The sequence below is a fragment of the Manis javanica genome, chromosome 11, assembly GCF_040802235.1.
Source record: "Manis javanica isolate MJ-LG chromosome 11, MJ_LKY, whole genome shotgun sequence".
Lineage (NCBI taxonomy): Eukaryota > Metazoa > Chordata > Mammalia > Pholidota > Manidae > Manis > Manis javanica.
Window position 1 is genome coordinate 51,192,693 of NC_133166.1, and position 15,741 is coordinate 51,208,433.

Genomic DNA, 15,741 nt, shown 5'->3' on the forward strand with positions numbered 1-15,741 from the left:
GCAAAATTCTCCTATTGTTCACTTTCTCCCACATGACTTTGTACCCAAAGATTATCCATTTACCATTGCCACCACTACCACCCTAACTAACAGAAATACTCAAGGAGGATAACTCAGTACACATTCTTCCTTAGCCACTTATCTTGGAATACATTAGAATTTACAGTTGGTCCCCGAGACCCTAAGGAGATGCAGCTTCCTCCTTATGTTCCTCACACTCCTGATCTTTTCATTCTTTATGTTTAGTTTTCAGTCTCACATTATAAATCTATTATTTAAAAATGCAATGAAGTCCTTTGGCACAAATTATACAATTATTAGTGAAGGTTCAAATATCTAAATAGCATCCAAAGTTATAATTTACCACTTAAACTAAGTAAAATATAAGCTACTTAAATACAATCCCATTTACTTCAACTGAAGTTTCAGTGATTTTTTAAATTATTTCAAATATTGCTGCCTATGAGTTTTTAAAAACAAGTCAAGTAAAATTACATGACTTCCAACTCAAAGAGTCCTCTTTTCATCATGCTAAAACATCAGTAAAATGTTTGGGCAAGCCAAGTTTTAAGAGTTAAATCAGTTTAAAAACAGGTATTAGAAAATCAGATACTAGAAATTAATAATACATCAGCAACACTGTCATTCTCTCCTACTTTCAAATGAAAGATCCTTACAGTGTTTAAGCAATGCCAAGTTTCAGTAATCATTTTCTCAGAGTAAATTATCAATGGTATGAATTAGTAGCAATGTAAATTTCTGTTGAAAGCCCTGAAATGAAGTCTCTATTTATAAGGTCATTCTTATGATTCACAGTTGAAAAATATTTAATGTTGCCATCTTGCTGTAATATCAAGGTTAATTAAAATACCATTTCTACTAATCTGTACCTACTAATCTTGTTAAAATACTTTTACAAATTTATATTTTGTTAATTTCTTATTGTGTGGGTTTTAGACAACCCTTTTAATGCTGAAATTTAAAATCATGACTTTGTGAGGCGTCTTCTTGACAAGCACCTGGGAAGAGATCTTCCACAAACTCTTTTTAGTTTGATCTATTTGTTCATAATTCTGGGAGTCACGTCCACCCCCAGGCACATCTGGTGCAGAGTTTGCAGCTCTGGAATAGCCACCACAGAGGTAGTGTGCTTACATACATTCTACAGCCTCAGGCTTTGGTTTGCTACTACCCCAGTCCAGGTAAGAGAGTATGCTGAGCTCAACATCACCCCAGGCCAAGTGAGCCAAAGCAAATAGCCATCAGATACAATAATGCTGTCTCCCTTAAAGACAGTGAACCCTGATACACTTTAACATGCTTTTGTGAGTCAATGCCCAGCAGTGTAAGTTTCAGTTAACGCCTTCCCACACACTCTCTCCAAGACATCCTCTTTGGCAGAGATCAGGAAACTACATACTATGGGCTAATTCCGGCCACAGACTTTTTGTACAGCCAGTGGGCTATGAATGGTTTGTAAATTTTTAATTGTTAAAAAATAATCAAAAGAAGAATAATATTTTGTCTTCCTTTCACATTATGTGAAAATCAATTTCAATACCCATAAAGTTTTCCTTATTTACATATTTCTATGGCTGTTCTCATGCTACAGCAACAGAGTTGAGTAGTTGTAACAGAGACCTTATGTCCATAAAACCAGAAATATTTATTGTCTGGCCCTTTACAGAAAAAGCTTGCCTACTCCAGTTCTACTGCATCATCATTCATATAAACTTCTATATTTTCTTGACCTTCATACATTGGCCTTAACTCCTTCATCCACTCTAAAACTTTCATCCATTTCTTCATCCTTTCTAAAACCTTTGCACTGTGCACTCTGAAAACACTTCCCCTGATCAACAAATTGACTAGACCTTCAACTTTGATTCAAAGAAACCAGGCTTTCCTTCAAGTTCACTTATTCCCCCAGAGACCTCTCAAGTGCTGGGATTTCATCCTCTCATATCACATGATCTCAAGTTTGGGAAGTGGTGTTACTTACAATGCTGCTTCAAGATAACTTCCCCACAACACTCTTACTGAAAAAACACAAACAAAGTCTGCCCCCTGAGAATCCTGACTTTCTAGTACACCATCTTCCTTCATTCTAGTCATTCTTCCTCAATTGTGGGTAACTTCTACCACAAACATCCTAACTTGGGTAACCCTCACTATCTACTCTGCGTGCACACACCAAGAAGCCTGGTGCTCCTGGAGAAGTCACACACAGGAACACATTAGCATTACTATTATTCATGGTCACCAAACTCCATTGTCCCTCAATAGTGCCCAGTCGCTGTCAAATCTCTCTTCCACTCACAATGAATACTTTAAACTATCTCTGCTCTGTGTGTCTCCTCCCAGCCATTCCCCCATCCCACCTACCCCATCTCCCTCTGTTTTTGGCAGATGGCATGACCTTCCACATCAGAGAGAAAACTGAAGCTTCACCTTCCTCGCTACCAAAACTCCCAAGTCCAAGTCCACCTACTTCTCCACCCATCTCATCCTTTTCCCTCTAGTTGCATTACAGGAGTCCCTGCTCCTGTCTAAGGCCAATATTCCACCTATGCTTTCAATTATGTTTGCTGGCAGCTTATGAAGCAGTATATACTATCCATTTCTTCTCTTTCATGTGTTATTCATATAATTCAACTATTCCTTCTCATCTAGATCTTTCCCACTTGTACTTAAATATGCTATCTTAGAAGTTAAATCCTCCCTTACCCCACATCTGCCTATAGTTACTCCCCCCTTCACAGCTAAATCTCTTATAAGATTTGTCCATGATCTCTGATTCCATTTCCTTTTACCCCCCTGATTCTCAGTCCAGTCTGGCTTCGAGTATCACTTAGCTGAAATAACTATCACAAAAATTACCAGTGGCTACCCCACTAACAAATCCAAGAACATTTTTTTATTTTGATCTTTGAATAGCATTTGATCACTTCCTCTTTCTTTAACCCTCTTTTCCCTTGAATTCTTAAATATGATAATCCACTAAGTTTTCCTCTGCCTTTTCTTCTTCACAGACTCAGCCTCCTCTGTTCATTCACTGTAGTCCTTCAATGTCAATCCCAGCCCTCTCCCTGCTTCACTCTAAATTCTCTCTTAAAGTAATCTAATCCATGCGCCATCTACATACTGACAACTTCCAGATTCATAAGTCTACTTGTAAGTTCTCCTCTGAGCTCCAGACTGTATAATACTTATTCAGTATGTCTACTTAAACATATCAAAGATCCCTCAAAATCAACATGTCCAAGACTGAATCCTTTTTCTTCCCTTTTGAGCCTAGTCTTTTTTTTGTCTTTTGTCTTAGGGAAAGGTACCTCTGTTCATCCAGATATCCAAACCAGAAATTCAGTCACTCCTGATGCCTTAACAGCTCACTGTCCCACACCCCCTGTATCCAAAGTCATAATCAGAGCCGGTTGGCTTTATCTTCTAAAAATCATAGAAATCCACCTAGTTTCTCCATTTCTACTACTATACCCTATTCCAAGCTAATATCATCTGTGTCACCAGGACACCAGCAACTAGATTATTAGCTAATCTACCTGGCTCACTCATTCTGTTTCCCACTAAGCACCAAAGTGATCCAAAACCCCTCGCATGACTTCTCACTGTTGTTTGGAGGAAAAAACACAAAAATCTTTAACCTTTCCTACAAGGCCACTCTCCATATACATACTAAGCCTCCAATTCATGGAATTCATCCTACTCACTCTGCCATGGAGTCTTTTCATATGCTGTGCTTTCTGTTTGAAAAGGTTACTATCCTCATTATCCTCTGTATGTACCCAGATAAATCCTGCTTATTTCTTCCCAGAAGATTTCCTTGTGACACCTACTCCACATTCAATAATGCAATCTTTCTACAAATATCTTTTTCCACCACTAGACTAAAAGCTCCATGAGAACAGGTCCATGGCTGGTTTTTGCTCACTACTACATCCAGGTAGTTGGCAAATATTAGCAGTTATAAGATATCATGATCTCATGAATACATGTAAATTACTAATACTACATATAATTTACACTCATTTCATCATTAATTTGATATTGGTATTAAGAGTCTGGTAAACCTGGAAAATAAAATCTGACTGATTTTACAAAATTATGCTATAACGAAAGTATGAGTAATTCTAGAAAAAAAAATTTTAAGTAAAACTAATGATTTTTAGTGCCAGAGCACTGACCTTGTACTGACTTTAGGAAATAACAAAATCTCTTTACATTTTTAGCAATATTCTTCATTGCCTTTCCAGTATCCATTCTTTACCTTATCCTTGCTGTCCTGATGTTGTTTAGGGGTTTACCCCTCGCTCTTTTGACTCAAGGAAGGCTACAATCATCTTGATTGGTCTAAGTCAATTATGGTGGTCTCATGGCCCTTGTCAGTTTGGAGGTGGCCACATAATCTAGTTCTGGCCAATGAGACATGAGAGGGGCTTCTGGGAAAGTTCTTTTTCATTCATAAGAAAGAGATGGTCTTTTTCTGACTCTGGACAAAGTTGTATCTGGCTATGCAGTAGCCATCCTGTTACCAACATATGAAAGAGCTCAAAATAGAGAAAATTTTAGAAAATGTAACCAGAGTCCTGTCATACCATGCTTGGAACTGCCCTACCACTGGATTTCTTGATTCCTTTCTGTTTAAATCAAATTCTCAGTTATTTGCAGGTAAAGTCATCCTAACTGAACTGGACAGATATATGTAAGTGAATGAAACTATACCACTGTCTTATATCATACACAAAAGTAAACTCTAAATGGGTTAAAGGCCTAAATGTCAGACATGAAACCATAAAACTCTTAGAAGAAAACATAGGCAAGAATCTCATGAACAGCAGCATGATAAATTCCTTTCCGGATACATCTCCTTGGGTAAGGAAAATAAAAACAAAAGTGAACAAGTGGGACTACATCAAACTAAAAAGCTTCTGCACAGCAAAGGACAATATCAATAAAAAATAGGTAACTTACCATATGGGAGAATATATTTGTAAATGATATATCTGATCAGGGGCTCATATCCAAAATATATAAAGAACTCATAGAACTCAACACCAAAAAAACAAATAATCCAATTAAAAATTGAGCAGAGGAACTGAATAGACATTTTTCCAAATACAGATATCCTACAGACATAAGAAAAGATGCTTAGCATCACTAATCATTAGGGAAATGCAAATCAAAACTTCAATGAGGTATCACCTCATACCAGACAGAACAGCTACTATCTAAAAGACAAGAAATAACAAGTGTTGGTGAGGATGTGGAGAAAAGGGAATCTTCCTACACTGTTGGTGGGAATGTAAATTGGTATAGCCACTAGGGAAAACAATATGGAGGTTTCTCAAAAAAACTAAAAATAGAAATCCCTTATGTCCCAGCAATTCCATTTCTGGTCATTTACCTGAAGAAAGCAAAATCACTAATTCAAAAAGATATATGCAAACCTATGTTCATTGCAGCATTATACACAATAGCAAAGATATGGAAGCAACCCAGGTGACCCTCAATAGATGAATGGATAAAGAAGATGTGGTACATATATACAATGGAATATTACTAAGCCACTAAAAAGAAGGAAATCTTGCCATGTGCAACAATATGGATGGGTCTAATGGACATCAGGCTTAGTGAAATAAGCCAGGCAGAGAAAGACAAATACCATATGATTTCACTTATATGTGAAATCTAAAAAACAAAACAAACAAAAAAGAAATAAACATAAATATTGACAAGAGATTGTTGGTTACCATAGGGAGAGGGGAGGGGAAATGGATGAAATAGGTGAAAGGGATAAAGAGGCACAAACTGCAAATTGTAAAATAAGTTAGTCATAGGAATCGAAGTACAACATATAGAATATAACAAATAATAATATAATATCTTCATATGGTAATGGGGTAACTACAGAATAAATAAATAGTCATCCTGATAGAAAAAAAATTTTGACCTAGGTTCCTCAAGTGAAGAACATTGTTTCAGCTACTTCACTGAGTATTTTTACAGCCAATAGATCACTATATGAACCTATAAAGCAAACCATTTAATTAAGAATGCAGAGAAGAATTTTAGAAGAAATGCAGCAAGCTGAAAACTGTGAAAACTGTGTTCTAAATTACCTTATTAGATTATGTCATAAAATTCTGTGATCCTAATATCCAGAAATTAGACAAAGGTCATCAAAGATACTTTAATGGGAAGATATGTATGGAAGCTAGTCTAATAAACCCTTGTATGGAAATAAATAGAGTCTTCAATTTAATTATTAGTGTTATATGGTCTTGGCAATTAAAATGTATTAAAAAATTTAATGTAAATATAAAAACTAGAAGATAATTATAGTAAAAGAACAAAAATAACACTACCTTTTCAGATTTAATATCATGTTTATGTTTGAACTATTTGGGGTTGTTAAGGCATAATGGTAACAACTGTCCTTAACAACCAACTGTAAAGTAAATAAATGTATAGACTGAAAATTCTCATTTGTTTTATGTTAAGGCGATCCACATTTTTTTCCACATAGGATTTCATTCAAGAAAAAAAAATTCTGACTATCAAATACTTACAATATTCTAAAATAATCCAATTATATAACCTAAATATTCACATTATACAAATGGAAGATAATTGGTTATCTACGGCCCTTTGAGAATAAACAATACTATCAAATTCCACATTTTTAAAAATCTGCTTTCATAGTTTTTAATGATATTAATCCCCAGTATGAACACTAGACTATTTTTAAATGATAGCAGTATCAATGGGCTTTTCATCATATATGATGAAAAGCTCTTTAAAGAACTTCCAACATACTAATTTATGCATGACCTCCTCTGTCACAATCCATGTTAAGCATCCTTAATCAAATTTTGTTACTCCAGGTGCTCCCTTTTGAATCTCTTAAGATATTCTCTAAATTCTTTTTCCAACACTATTGGAAAAATCTCTGCTGTTACAGTTACTGATCTGTGTGTGAACATTCCACAATCATGCTATTATGTTGTATTTTTTTCAATTGAATTGAGCCTTTCTTAAACTTGAAAACTTATTAAAGTTTTATTTATTATTCAAGCCTGAGTTATTTTTTAAATTAAAAAATGGTAAACATCATGGGAGTCTGACAGTCACATATAAGAAATTCCCTCAGTACTTATATGGTTTTTCAGTAATAAGGGTTAAAAGTAATTATAATGAAACATGTTTACATAGAAATATTAAGGGAATATTTATCTTTTCTAAAACTTGCTACACATAGACTATTCCCTTCCTGCTAACTTGTAGACATTTCTGTCTTCCTGATTTCTGAATTCTCTGCATTATTTCTAACCTTGCAACCAGTGATCTAATTTCCCATAACTGGTTTTTTATCACTCAACTTGTTTTATTTCTCTTGGACCACATAAGAAATACAGGAGAACAAACAAGGAGTCTATGAAGATTTCCATTAATTAGTAATTTTGAAGTTTTAGAACACCAGAACATGAGTTCTCACACTTTAGTGGGGCTAGGAATCATCCGAAGACATTTATTGAAATGCATATACCCAGGCCTCAGACTCAAGAGATTATTAATTCATCAGGATTGGATTGGGGCCAGAGGTCTAAATTTTTAACACATAGTACAGATGATTTTGATGCAGGTGTTCCATGGACCATACTTTGAGAAAATACTGAAGGCCCTTTTTGCCTGCAGTAAGTATATGATGTCTCCAAGTGACAGAAGGAAGTATTTTCTCATTCAGGTAGCTTGAAACTACATTTTCTAAAATGGGGTGTATCAACACCAATAGACAGGGCAAAGCAGATATCCACTGGGGTACAAAGAGGATATCAGAATTACCTTTTATCTTAAAAAATAAGCTTTAACAATGCAAAATAAAAAATCGGTGGTCAGCATTTAAAAAAAGGAAAAGAGAGAATCAGAAAGGAGACACCACTAACAAAAATTCTGGAAACTACAGGGAAGATAATTAAGTGGTAAATGGCTTAGCAGAGAAATGCCAAAACTTAAGCTAGCAGAAGTAAACTTCCTTTGTATTGAACAACCCCAGAAAGGCTCAAAAATTTGAGCCATCAGTTACCTCTACAAAGTGGGTAAAAAAGTTTGACTATTTCTATAAAAAGCAGTTAAACTCCCAGAATGCTTCCCCAACACCAAGCACTCAGATAATTATACTTCTGGCATCAGCAGAGAAGACAGGAGATTTGTTCTCTGAAGAGACTACACCAGAGAAACTCTGGAATAAAAGGCACCAGCAGAATTGAGAGTGAGGGTAGCTTGCTGAAAAGGGGAATAACTAAAAATCTACATACTGAAAGTGCAACTCTCAGCCTCCTTCTCCACTTGGTTACTAGACTGCTCGAACTGGCAGATTCTATCTGGCGAAGCTGATCATCCCAAAGTAAGGACATACAAACACGGAAAACTAGGGACTTACCCCCAACCAAAGAAAAAGCCTAGTCAAAATGCTCTCCAATGCAATGCATCCATCAATACAGTGCACCTGTGCTCAAGGGCTTTTCAATCAGCTTTTAGCTCTTCACTTTTAAATACTGATGGAAGATTAGTTCATCTTCAGGAAAAGCCTGAAACATGAATGGCTGAAAACAAACATAACAAACAAACACTTAGAGAACAGAGATAGTGGAGGTAGCAGAAATAAACAACAACAGAAAACCCTCATTAGGTTGGAAGGTAAGAAAATTAGAAGTTCAATTCAGAAGACCCAGCATATAATGTAGCAGTACCATAAAATCAGAACAGAAAAAACAGGGAAGAAATAAATTATCAAAGAAATAATTCAATAAAATTTCTCAGAAGAGAAGGATGAGACTTTTCAGAATGAAAAGACACACTGAGTATCTAGCACATCTTGGAAAAACTTTAGAACACTGGAAATGAAGAGATGATTCTATATGTTTTCAGAGTGGGAAAATTAAAAGTGCAAAGTTACCCACAAAGGATGAGTAGTCAATATGGTTAATATTTGGAGAAAAGAATGATTTCCCAAGATCTCAAAAAATTCAATCTCCCTTGTTTTCTTTCTCAGGAAGCCATTGAATATGTGCACAATAGAGTAAATGAAGATAGGGGAAAAAGAAGGAACCTGGAGAGAAGGATCCAACAGAAGGGAGAGGAAAGCACAACCCCCAAGCTCAGATAGAGATCGTAGAGAAAAATCAGTTCATACTGAACTCAGGGGACGGAATTTTCTTGTTTCACTCATTATCTTTTCATCTTTTTCTTCACCATAATAATCTCTTGCCATTAGTGACAGTACATAGAAAACCAAGCAAAACAAACAAAGAAATAAATAAGTGTAATTATTAAGTGCTGAGAAAAAACTTAAGATTTCTCTAAAAGGAGATGTATCCTGTATAATGTAGTAAACCGTCACAGCTTAATACTTACTTCTCTAAAAATGAATCCAAGCAATAATCGAGGGGGAAAAAAAACATATCCACCACAATGCTAACCTTAAAACGTTATGTATCTGGAGCAGATATTTTTCATTTTCTACTAACTTTGTATCTTATGCTCACAAATTTTTCTTAATACCTTTTCAATCCATAGATATATGTTTAGCCTATACTTCATAGTGGCAGGTGTTATGTGCTTACTAAAACCATACCAAATAATTCTAAAGCCACCTGATTCAACTTTCAAAGACATGGGCCATAGTTCTAGTATATCCAAGTCTAATTAAGAAATATATCACTTTGGCCCTCATTTTAACATGCTTGATTACTTAACCTTCTAAAATAAATAAATTCCTTTTTGATTTTGCACTTATGATTAAAATACAGTTCTTTCCATTTTGATCTCAGAGAGGGTTTGTAAGCCTAACTACCTTATTTTACTACCTTTTTCAATAATTCTCCCCTATCCTACTGCAGTAGCCTTCAATATATTAGAATTCTTTATATTTTATTTTAATTTTATATTACTTAGTAATAATCTAAAAAAAATTAATCCCTAACATTCCTAATATCTTAGCATGAAAGAGAAAATAATTGGTATTTCCCCTACAACTATGCCATTTTTTTATTCCTATTACTGATTTGGTATTTAATCTATAAATCCAGCATTATCCTGTGATTAGCAACAGAGCTTTTAAAATTAAATTTTATTTACAACATAATCAGCGAGCCTTACTTTCTTCCCTCCAAAAAGTTCTACTGATACCTCAGCTAACACTGTTGCTTCCTATATTTTCCCTCATTCTTAAAAGTGATAATTTAAAAAATTTACAAATATACTTATTACTGAATCATTTCCTGAGTTTTATAAATTGTGAAAACTCTTTAATTTCTACAAATTGTAAGAAGAAAAAAAAAGCAGCAAAAGAAATCCTTCATCATCCAGTTTTAAATAAATTGCTCTCTAGAGTCAAAAAGCAAAATAGCTGTGACATTTTTATTTATACTCAACATTTCATCTAAGAACATGCAATCTGTAAGAGTGACTATTACCCCAATTTTACCACCAAGGCATAGAATTACAGAGATTGAACTGAAGTGAACTCAAGAGGTTATCTAATCTAGTTTCTGTATCCAAGAATGACTGCATTTTAACAATCCAAAAGATATGTCCATCTTCTCTAGTTTTTCAAAATCTCCAGGGAAGATGTTACAACTTGCCTTAGCAATTTGTTCTGGTGTGTGAGATCACTTGTTTTACTCATAATCCAAACCTGCATATAAGAAGGAAATAAAACCCAGTTTCCCAGCTCCTCAAGAAATGCTCTTACCCAGTTGTGGCTATAAAACAAAACAACTCCAAGAATAAGTGGATAAAGAAACAGATATTTTGATAACAAATCTTTCCAATATCTGGTCAACTACTCATCTATTTCAAGCAATATTCACTTTGAAGCTAGTCTGGTATAACAAAATGATTTATACCTATTTTGCTTTCATAATAAATGTCTCCCATTGGTAAGAAAAATAATTTTTAATTTTAATAATAATTTTAAAAATAATGTTATTAAATGTGTGTTTCTGAGTCCTAAAAAATAGCAAGTATTTATTGGGAACTTTCCGGGTGCCAGCCATTGTACTCCATGCTAAATACCATATCAAATCCTCATTTCTACAAGATGGGCACTATTGTTATCCCTATTTTTTAGATGAAGAAATTGAGGCCCAGAAAAGGTAAATTGTCTGATAGTTCACAGATAATGGATGATGTAGCCAAGATTAAAACCTAGACCTGCTGGTTATATTTTACTGTCTCTTTAATACATATTTATAACCTTTAGTTATTATTATTATCAGGCTTCTTTAAGATTGGTTGAAAATCCTTATCTGTAAAAAGAAGTTTATTTTGTTTCAAATTCCTATTCGTTTTTCTATATTTTTTTAAGATCAAAGATGATTTGGAAAGTTAAGTACCTTCTAAAAAACCAGCATTTATGCGACAAGTAATAGTTTTCAAAAGTTGTTTTTTAAAGTTTGCTTGATTGTTGCATGACTTTTCTTAGGCCCATGCAGATTTGCTTTTAAGAATGTATATAGATATTTTTTAACTGAATCTTGGTTATTTCAGACTTGTTCTTTTAAAGAGCAGGGGTGCTTCTAGTTCTTCTTGTTATTTTAAATGAAAAGGGGCAGAGATTGAGATGTGAAGCTAGGTTAGACAAGCTTCAACCTAATTATGTTACAAAATATTGTAAACAACTAGAATGTTCCCACAAGTGTAAACATAACATTTAACTAAGTAAATGGCCAACTATGTTAGTCAAATAATTTCCTGAAATATTGTTGCTTTCCTGAGATAATGTATGTTGTTAGTATAATAAGCGTACTTGTAAAAAGCTGAATTTTTGTGTTCTACATAATGCCTTCTTAACATTGTTTATTAGTTGACATTGTTATTTAGAAGGAAAAAACAACACAATCTCAAAAGCTATGAAAACCTTGAAATTTAATTTGTACTTCAATATCTAATACAAAATTACCTCTTTTATTGTTTCCATTCCCACTGTAATCTCATGCCCATCTTGCCCCATGCCATTCTTAAAGAACAGGATTCGGACTGTGGTCTTCTCAGTAAGTTTCTTCATTCTCTTGGAAAGAACAGATTTAGTTTTCTGTCTTTTGACATCAGTAGGTAGCATCAGCCCATTCATTGTCCAAGTTACTTTTTTCATTAACAACAGATGGTCTAGAAGAGAATTTGTTTTAAGTCAAGTAAATATTTGGCTTCAAAATTAGAAACGGACCTATTCTACTTCCCCTCCCCCTATTACCCATATCATATACACTGGCCAGTCTCCATTTAGATGCTGGTTTTCTGAAATGCTACCACCAGCTTCCCACTAACCGTGACATAAGCTGTAGCAAGCTGTCTGCTCTGATAGCCTGCATAAATCATCATTTCTGAAGGGAACAGATGTTCAGGGTATGAAAGAGTAATACCACAATTTAGTCCTAATTAAAATTCACCTTAGCAAGCCTCTGTCACTGATCAGATGCACTGGTTTGAAAGGGTCCATTGAAAAGGTCCAAGGTCCTTTGCTTACTATAAAACAACATGGGTCCTGAACTTTTGTGTTCTTTAGGGTCAAGGAACACATTTTCTCTTTGAAATGATTGATTATACATGTTTCTTTGGAGATGATGACCTCCAAATAGTAACTTTATACATAATTCTTTTGTGACTAGAATGAAAGTGTCTTCTAGGACATTTTTGGGGAGAGATTCAAACTATTTCACTAAAAATGGAAACCAGATTTGCATTAGCAGTTTATCTTGACCTATACATTTTCAAAGATGTGTGCAGGAATTTAAGTTTCAAAACTCCTGCTAATATTAGTGGGAGTGCCACTAAATTACTACATCTGACTTTGAAAACTTAAGGGTAAGAACAAAACTGTAGTTTACTGCATATTAAGTTGCTGTTAACATCTCTCTCAAAATGTTTCATTTCATAAATAATTTATACCTGGGTTGTTTATTTTATTGTGCATTCAATTTGTTTTTAATTTTTACATAAATGACAAAAATGCAATGATACCTCCCTCATCTGCTTTTTATTTGTCCTAATGAGAAAAATAAAATTTTATTTGCATTTAACTGAAAATAACTGCATTTGTTTGTCCAAATTTTCAAATAACCCTTCTCTAATAGCACTTACTTAAAGAAGCATGGCTCTTTGACATAGAAATGGCACTTCACATTAAATTTTTTACTATTGATATGAAGCACAAGCCAGTGGTTGTAAATAACCTTCAAGTCCCAGAATGGCTACATCAAGTATTTTTCAAAAAACAAAACACCTGTCTACCTGTCTTGATCTCTCTTTCTTCTCTCTTACATGCATACACACACACACACACACACACACCTATACAATGGGCAGAAATATGAGCAAAACTTACTGAATAAATTAAAACTAAAAGACTTATGGCTATCATTAAGCCTTCAAGAACAGAAAAAATATTTTTACAGAAATTAGTTTTAGAAACTAGAAATATTTTTTCATTTTGTAATCTGAAATAGATAGGAATTAGAAAAATAAGCTAAACATTAATGATTTTGCATATGGCCAAAAGAACAGAAAACAGGTAGTTAAATAAACACATGTACATGCATGTACATAGCAGCACTATTCACTATTCTACCAAAAGGTAGAAACCAAATGTCCACCAATGGATACATGGATAAACAAATTGTGCTGTATACATACAATGGAATATGATTTGGCAATAAAAGGAATGAATTACTGACACATGCTATAATGTGAATGGGCCTCAAAACATTATGCTAAGTGAAAGAAGCTGGACATAAAAGGCAACATATTGTATAATCCCATTTATAAGAAATGTCCAGAGTAGGTTAAATCCATAAAAACAGAATGCAGACTAATGACTGCCAGGAGCTTGGAGGAATGGGAGGAATGAGGAGAAATTCAGTAGGTACGAGGGTTTACTACAGTATGATGGAAATGTTTTGGAACTAGATAAGATAGTGTTTGCACAACATTGTGAAGGTACTTAATGCCACTGAATTTCTCACTTTAAAATGATTAACTTCTTGTTAAATGAATTCTACCACAATAAATAGAGGAAGAAGAGGCACAAGACTAATGGTTAGTATCTTTTTTTAAAAAGTCTCTCACTGGGAAAAAAATTAATAAATTATTGTAGTTTAACAGTTTACCCACAATCTGAACTTGTCACCCAGCCCCCACCCAGATGTTCTGCATAGTGGAAAGGGTATAAACCTTCAAACTAGATTTGAATCTCAGCTCTATTACTTGGTGTCCCTCGGTGAGTTACACCTCTCTGCATCTTTGGTTTTTCATCTACAAAGTGTACATTGGGCACCACTACACCATCTGATGAGAATTAAATATTTTATATGTTCAAGTTCTTACCGTAGTGAAGTTACCCATAAATACTGGCTTTTTCCCCGACATCCCAGAAATCCTATGCTTATTATGGAGCATTAGAGTATAGTAATTGTTACATCAGTCAGGGTCCAACCAGGAAAACAGAATCCTCTCAGAGGGAGTGACTTTGTACAGAGGGGACTAACTACAGGGAATTGGTCATGCAAGTGATGGAAAAGACCAAGAAGAAACCAAAGGTCAGTGAGGCAGCCCAGAGCTTAGTAACGGCAAGAAAGCACTCTCACCAAGGCCAGACAGAGGTAAGAAATGTTACAGTAACCAGATTTAGAAAACCTTACCAAATAAAGGGTTTTCCGGTTTGATTACTTAGACCAGGGCCAGGATTAGGGTGAGGCAAAGTGAAGGGCCAAGAATGCAAAATTTAAGGAAGCACGCTCAGGATGGTGCATGTGCACAACCATCAAGGAGTGCCTCCCTAAGTTTTGTCCCATAGGTGGTTTACTCCTCTCACTCCAGTCATAGCCCTGGCTTTGACTATCTCTTCTACATGCAGAACTCCTTAAACTCCATTAAAATAATGTCTACTATTAGCTAGACCCTGTTTTATATGATTTATAGTTATTAACTCATGTCCTTTCAGCAAATTGATGAGGTAGAAAATATTATCCTCATTTACAGGTGAGGAAACTGAGGCACAGAGAAGTTAAATAAATTGCCCAAGATCTTGCAGCTACTGAGTGAGTATGCTGGGATACAAATTTAGGTCTAGACACTGTGCTCCTAATCACTATACTGTTTTGTCTCTGCCATTATCTCAAATTCAATACATATAAAACAAAATTTCTCATCTTTCCACACAAGTTGATGCACGCTCATTATTTCTTATTTTCATCAAGTTTCCACTTCTTACACAGTTATCCACTATCTCAGGGAGATCTTCAACCCATGTCTCCTCTTCATTTCTCTCCAGCCAACTTATACATTCAGTGATATTTACTGGGTGTCCACCCATCAATGCAGGGTGACAGCTGTGAACAAGACAGAATAGCTTGTACAGATCACAGTCTTTGGGGGAGGCAGACAGTGGAAGACTTCTCTGAAGAGGAGACATTTGAGTAGGTAAGTCTGCATGATGAGATATTAGTCATGAAAATCTAGGAGGAAGAGCATCCCAGGCAGAGTGAAAATCAAGCACAAGTCTCTGAGGTAAGAATCTTGGCATGTTTGAGTAAACGAAAATAAATTCGGATTAGAGAGAGAATGTATATGGATAAAGCCAAACAGGTAGAAAGAGGCCATATGGTGTGGGCCAGGCTAAAGGGTTTGTATTTTATTCTGGATGTGATGGGATGCTATTGGAAGGTT

General features: G+C 34.9%; 1 protein-coding gene across 2 annotated transcripts in view; it reads right to left on the reverse strand.

Annotated features, from left to right (window-relative positions):
* Positions 1-15,741, reverse strand: part of DCDC1 (doublecortin domain containing 1) — a 496,388-nt gene that overhangs the window by 419,520 nt on the left and 61,127 nt on the right. For both annotated transcript variants that reach the window (XM_073216357.1, XM_073216358.1), the window contains exon 8: positions 11,981-12,186. In XM_073216357.1, coding sequence (XP_073072458.1) covers positions 11,981-12,186 — 206 coding nt within the window. The remainder of the gene's footprint in view (positions 1-11,980; positions 12,187-15,741) is intronic.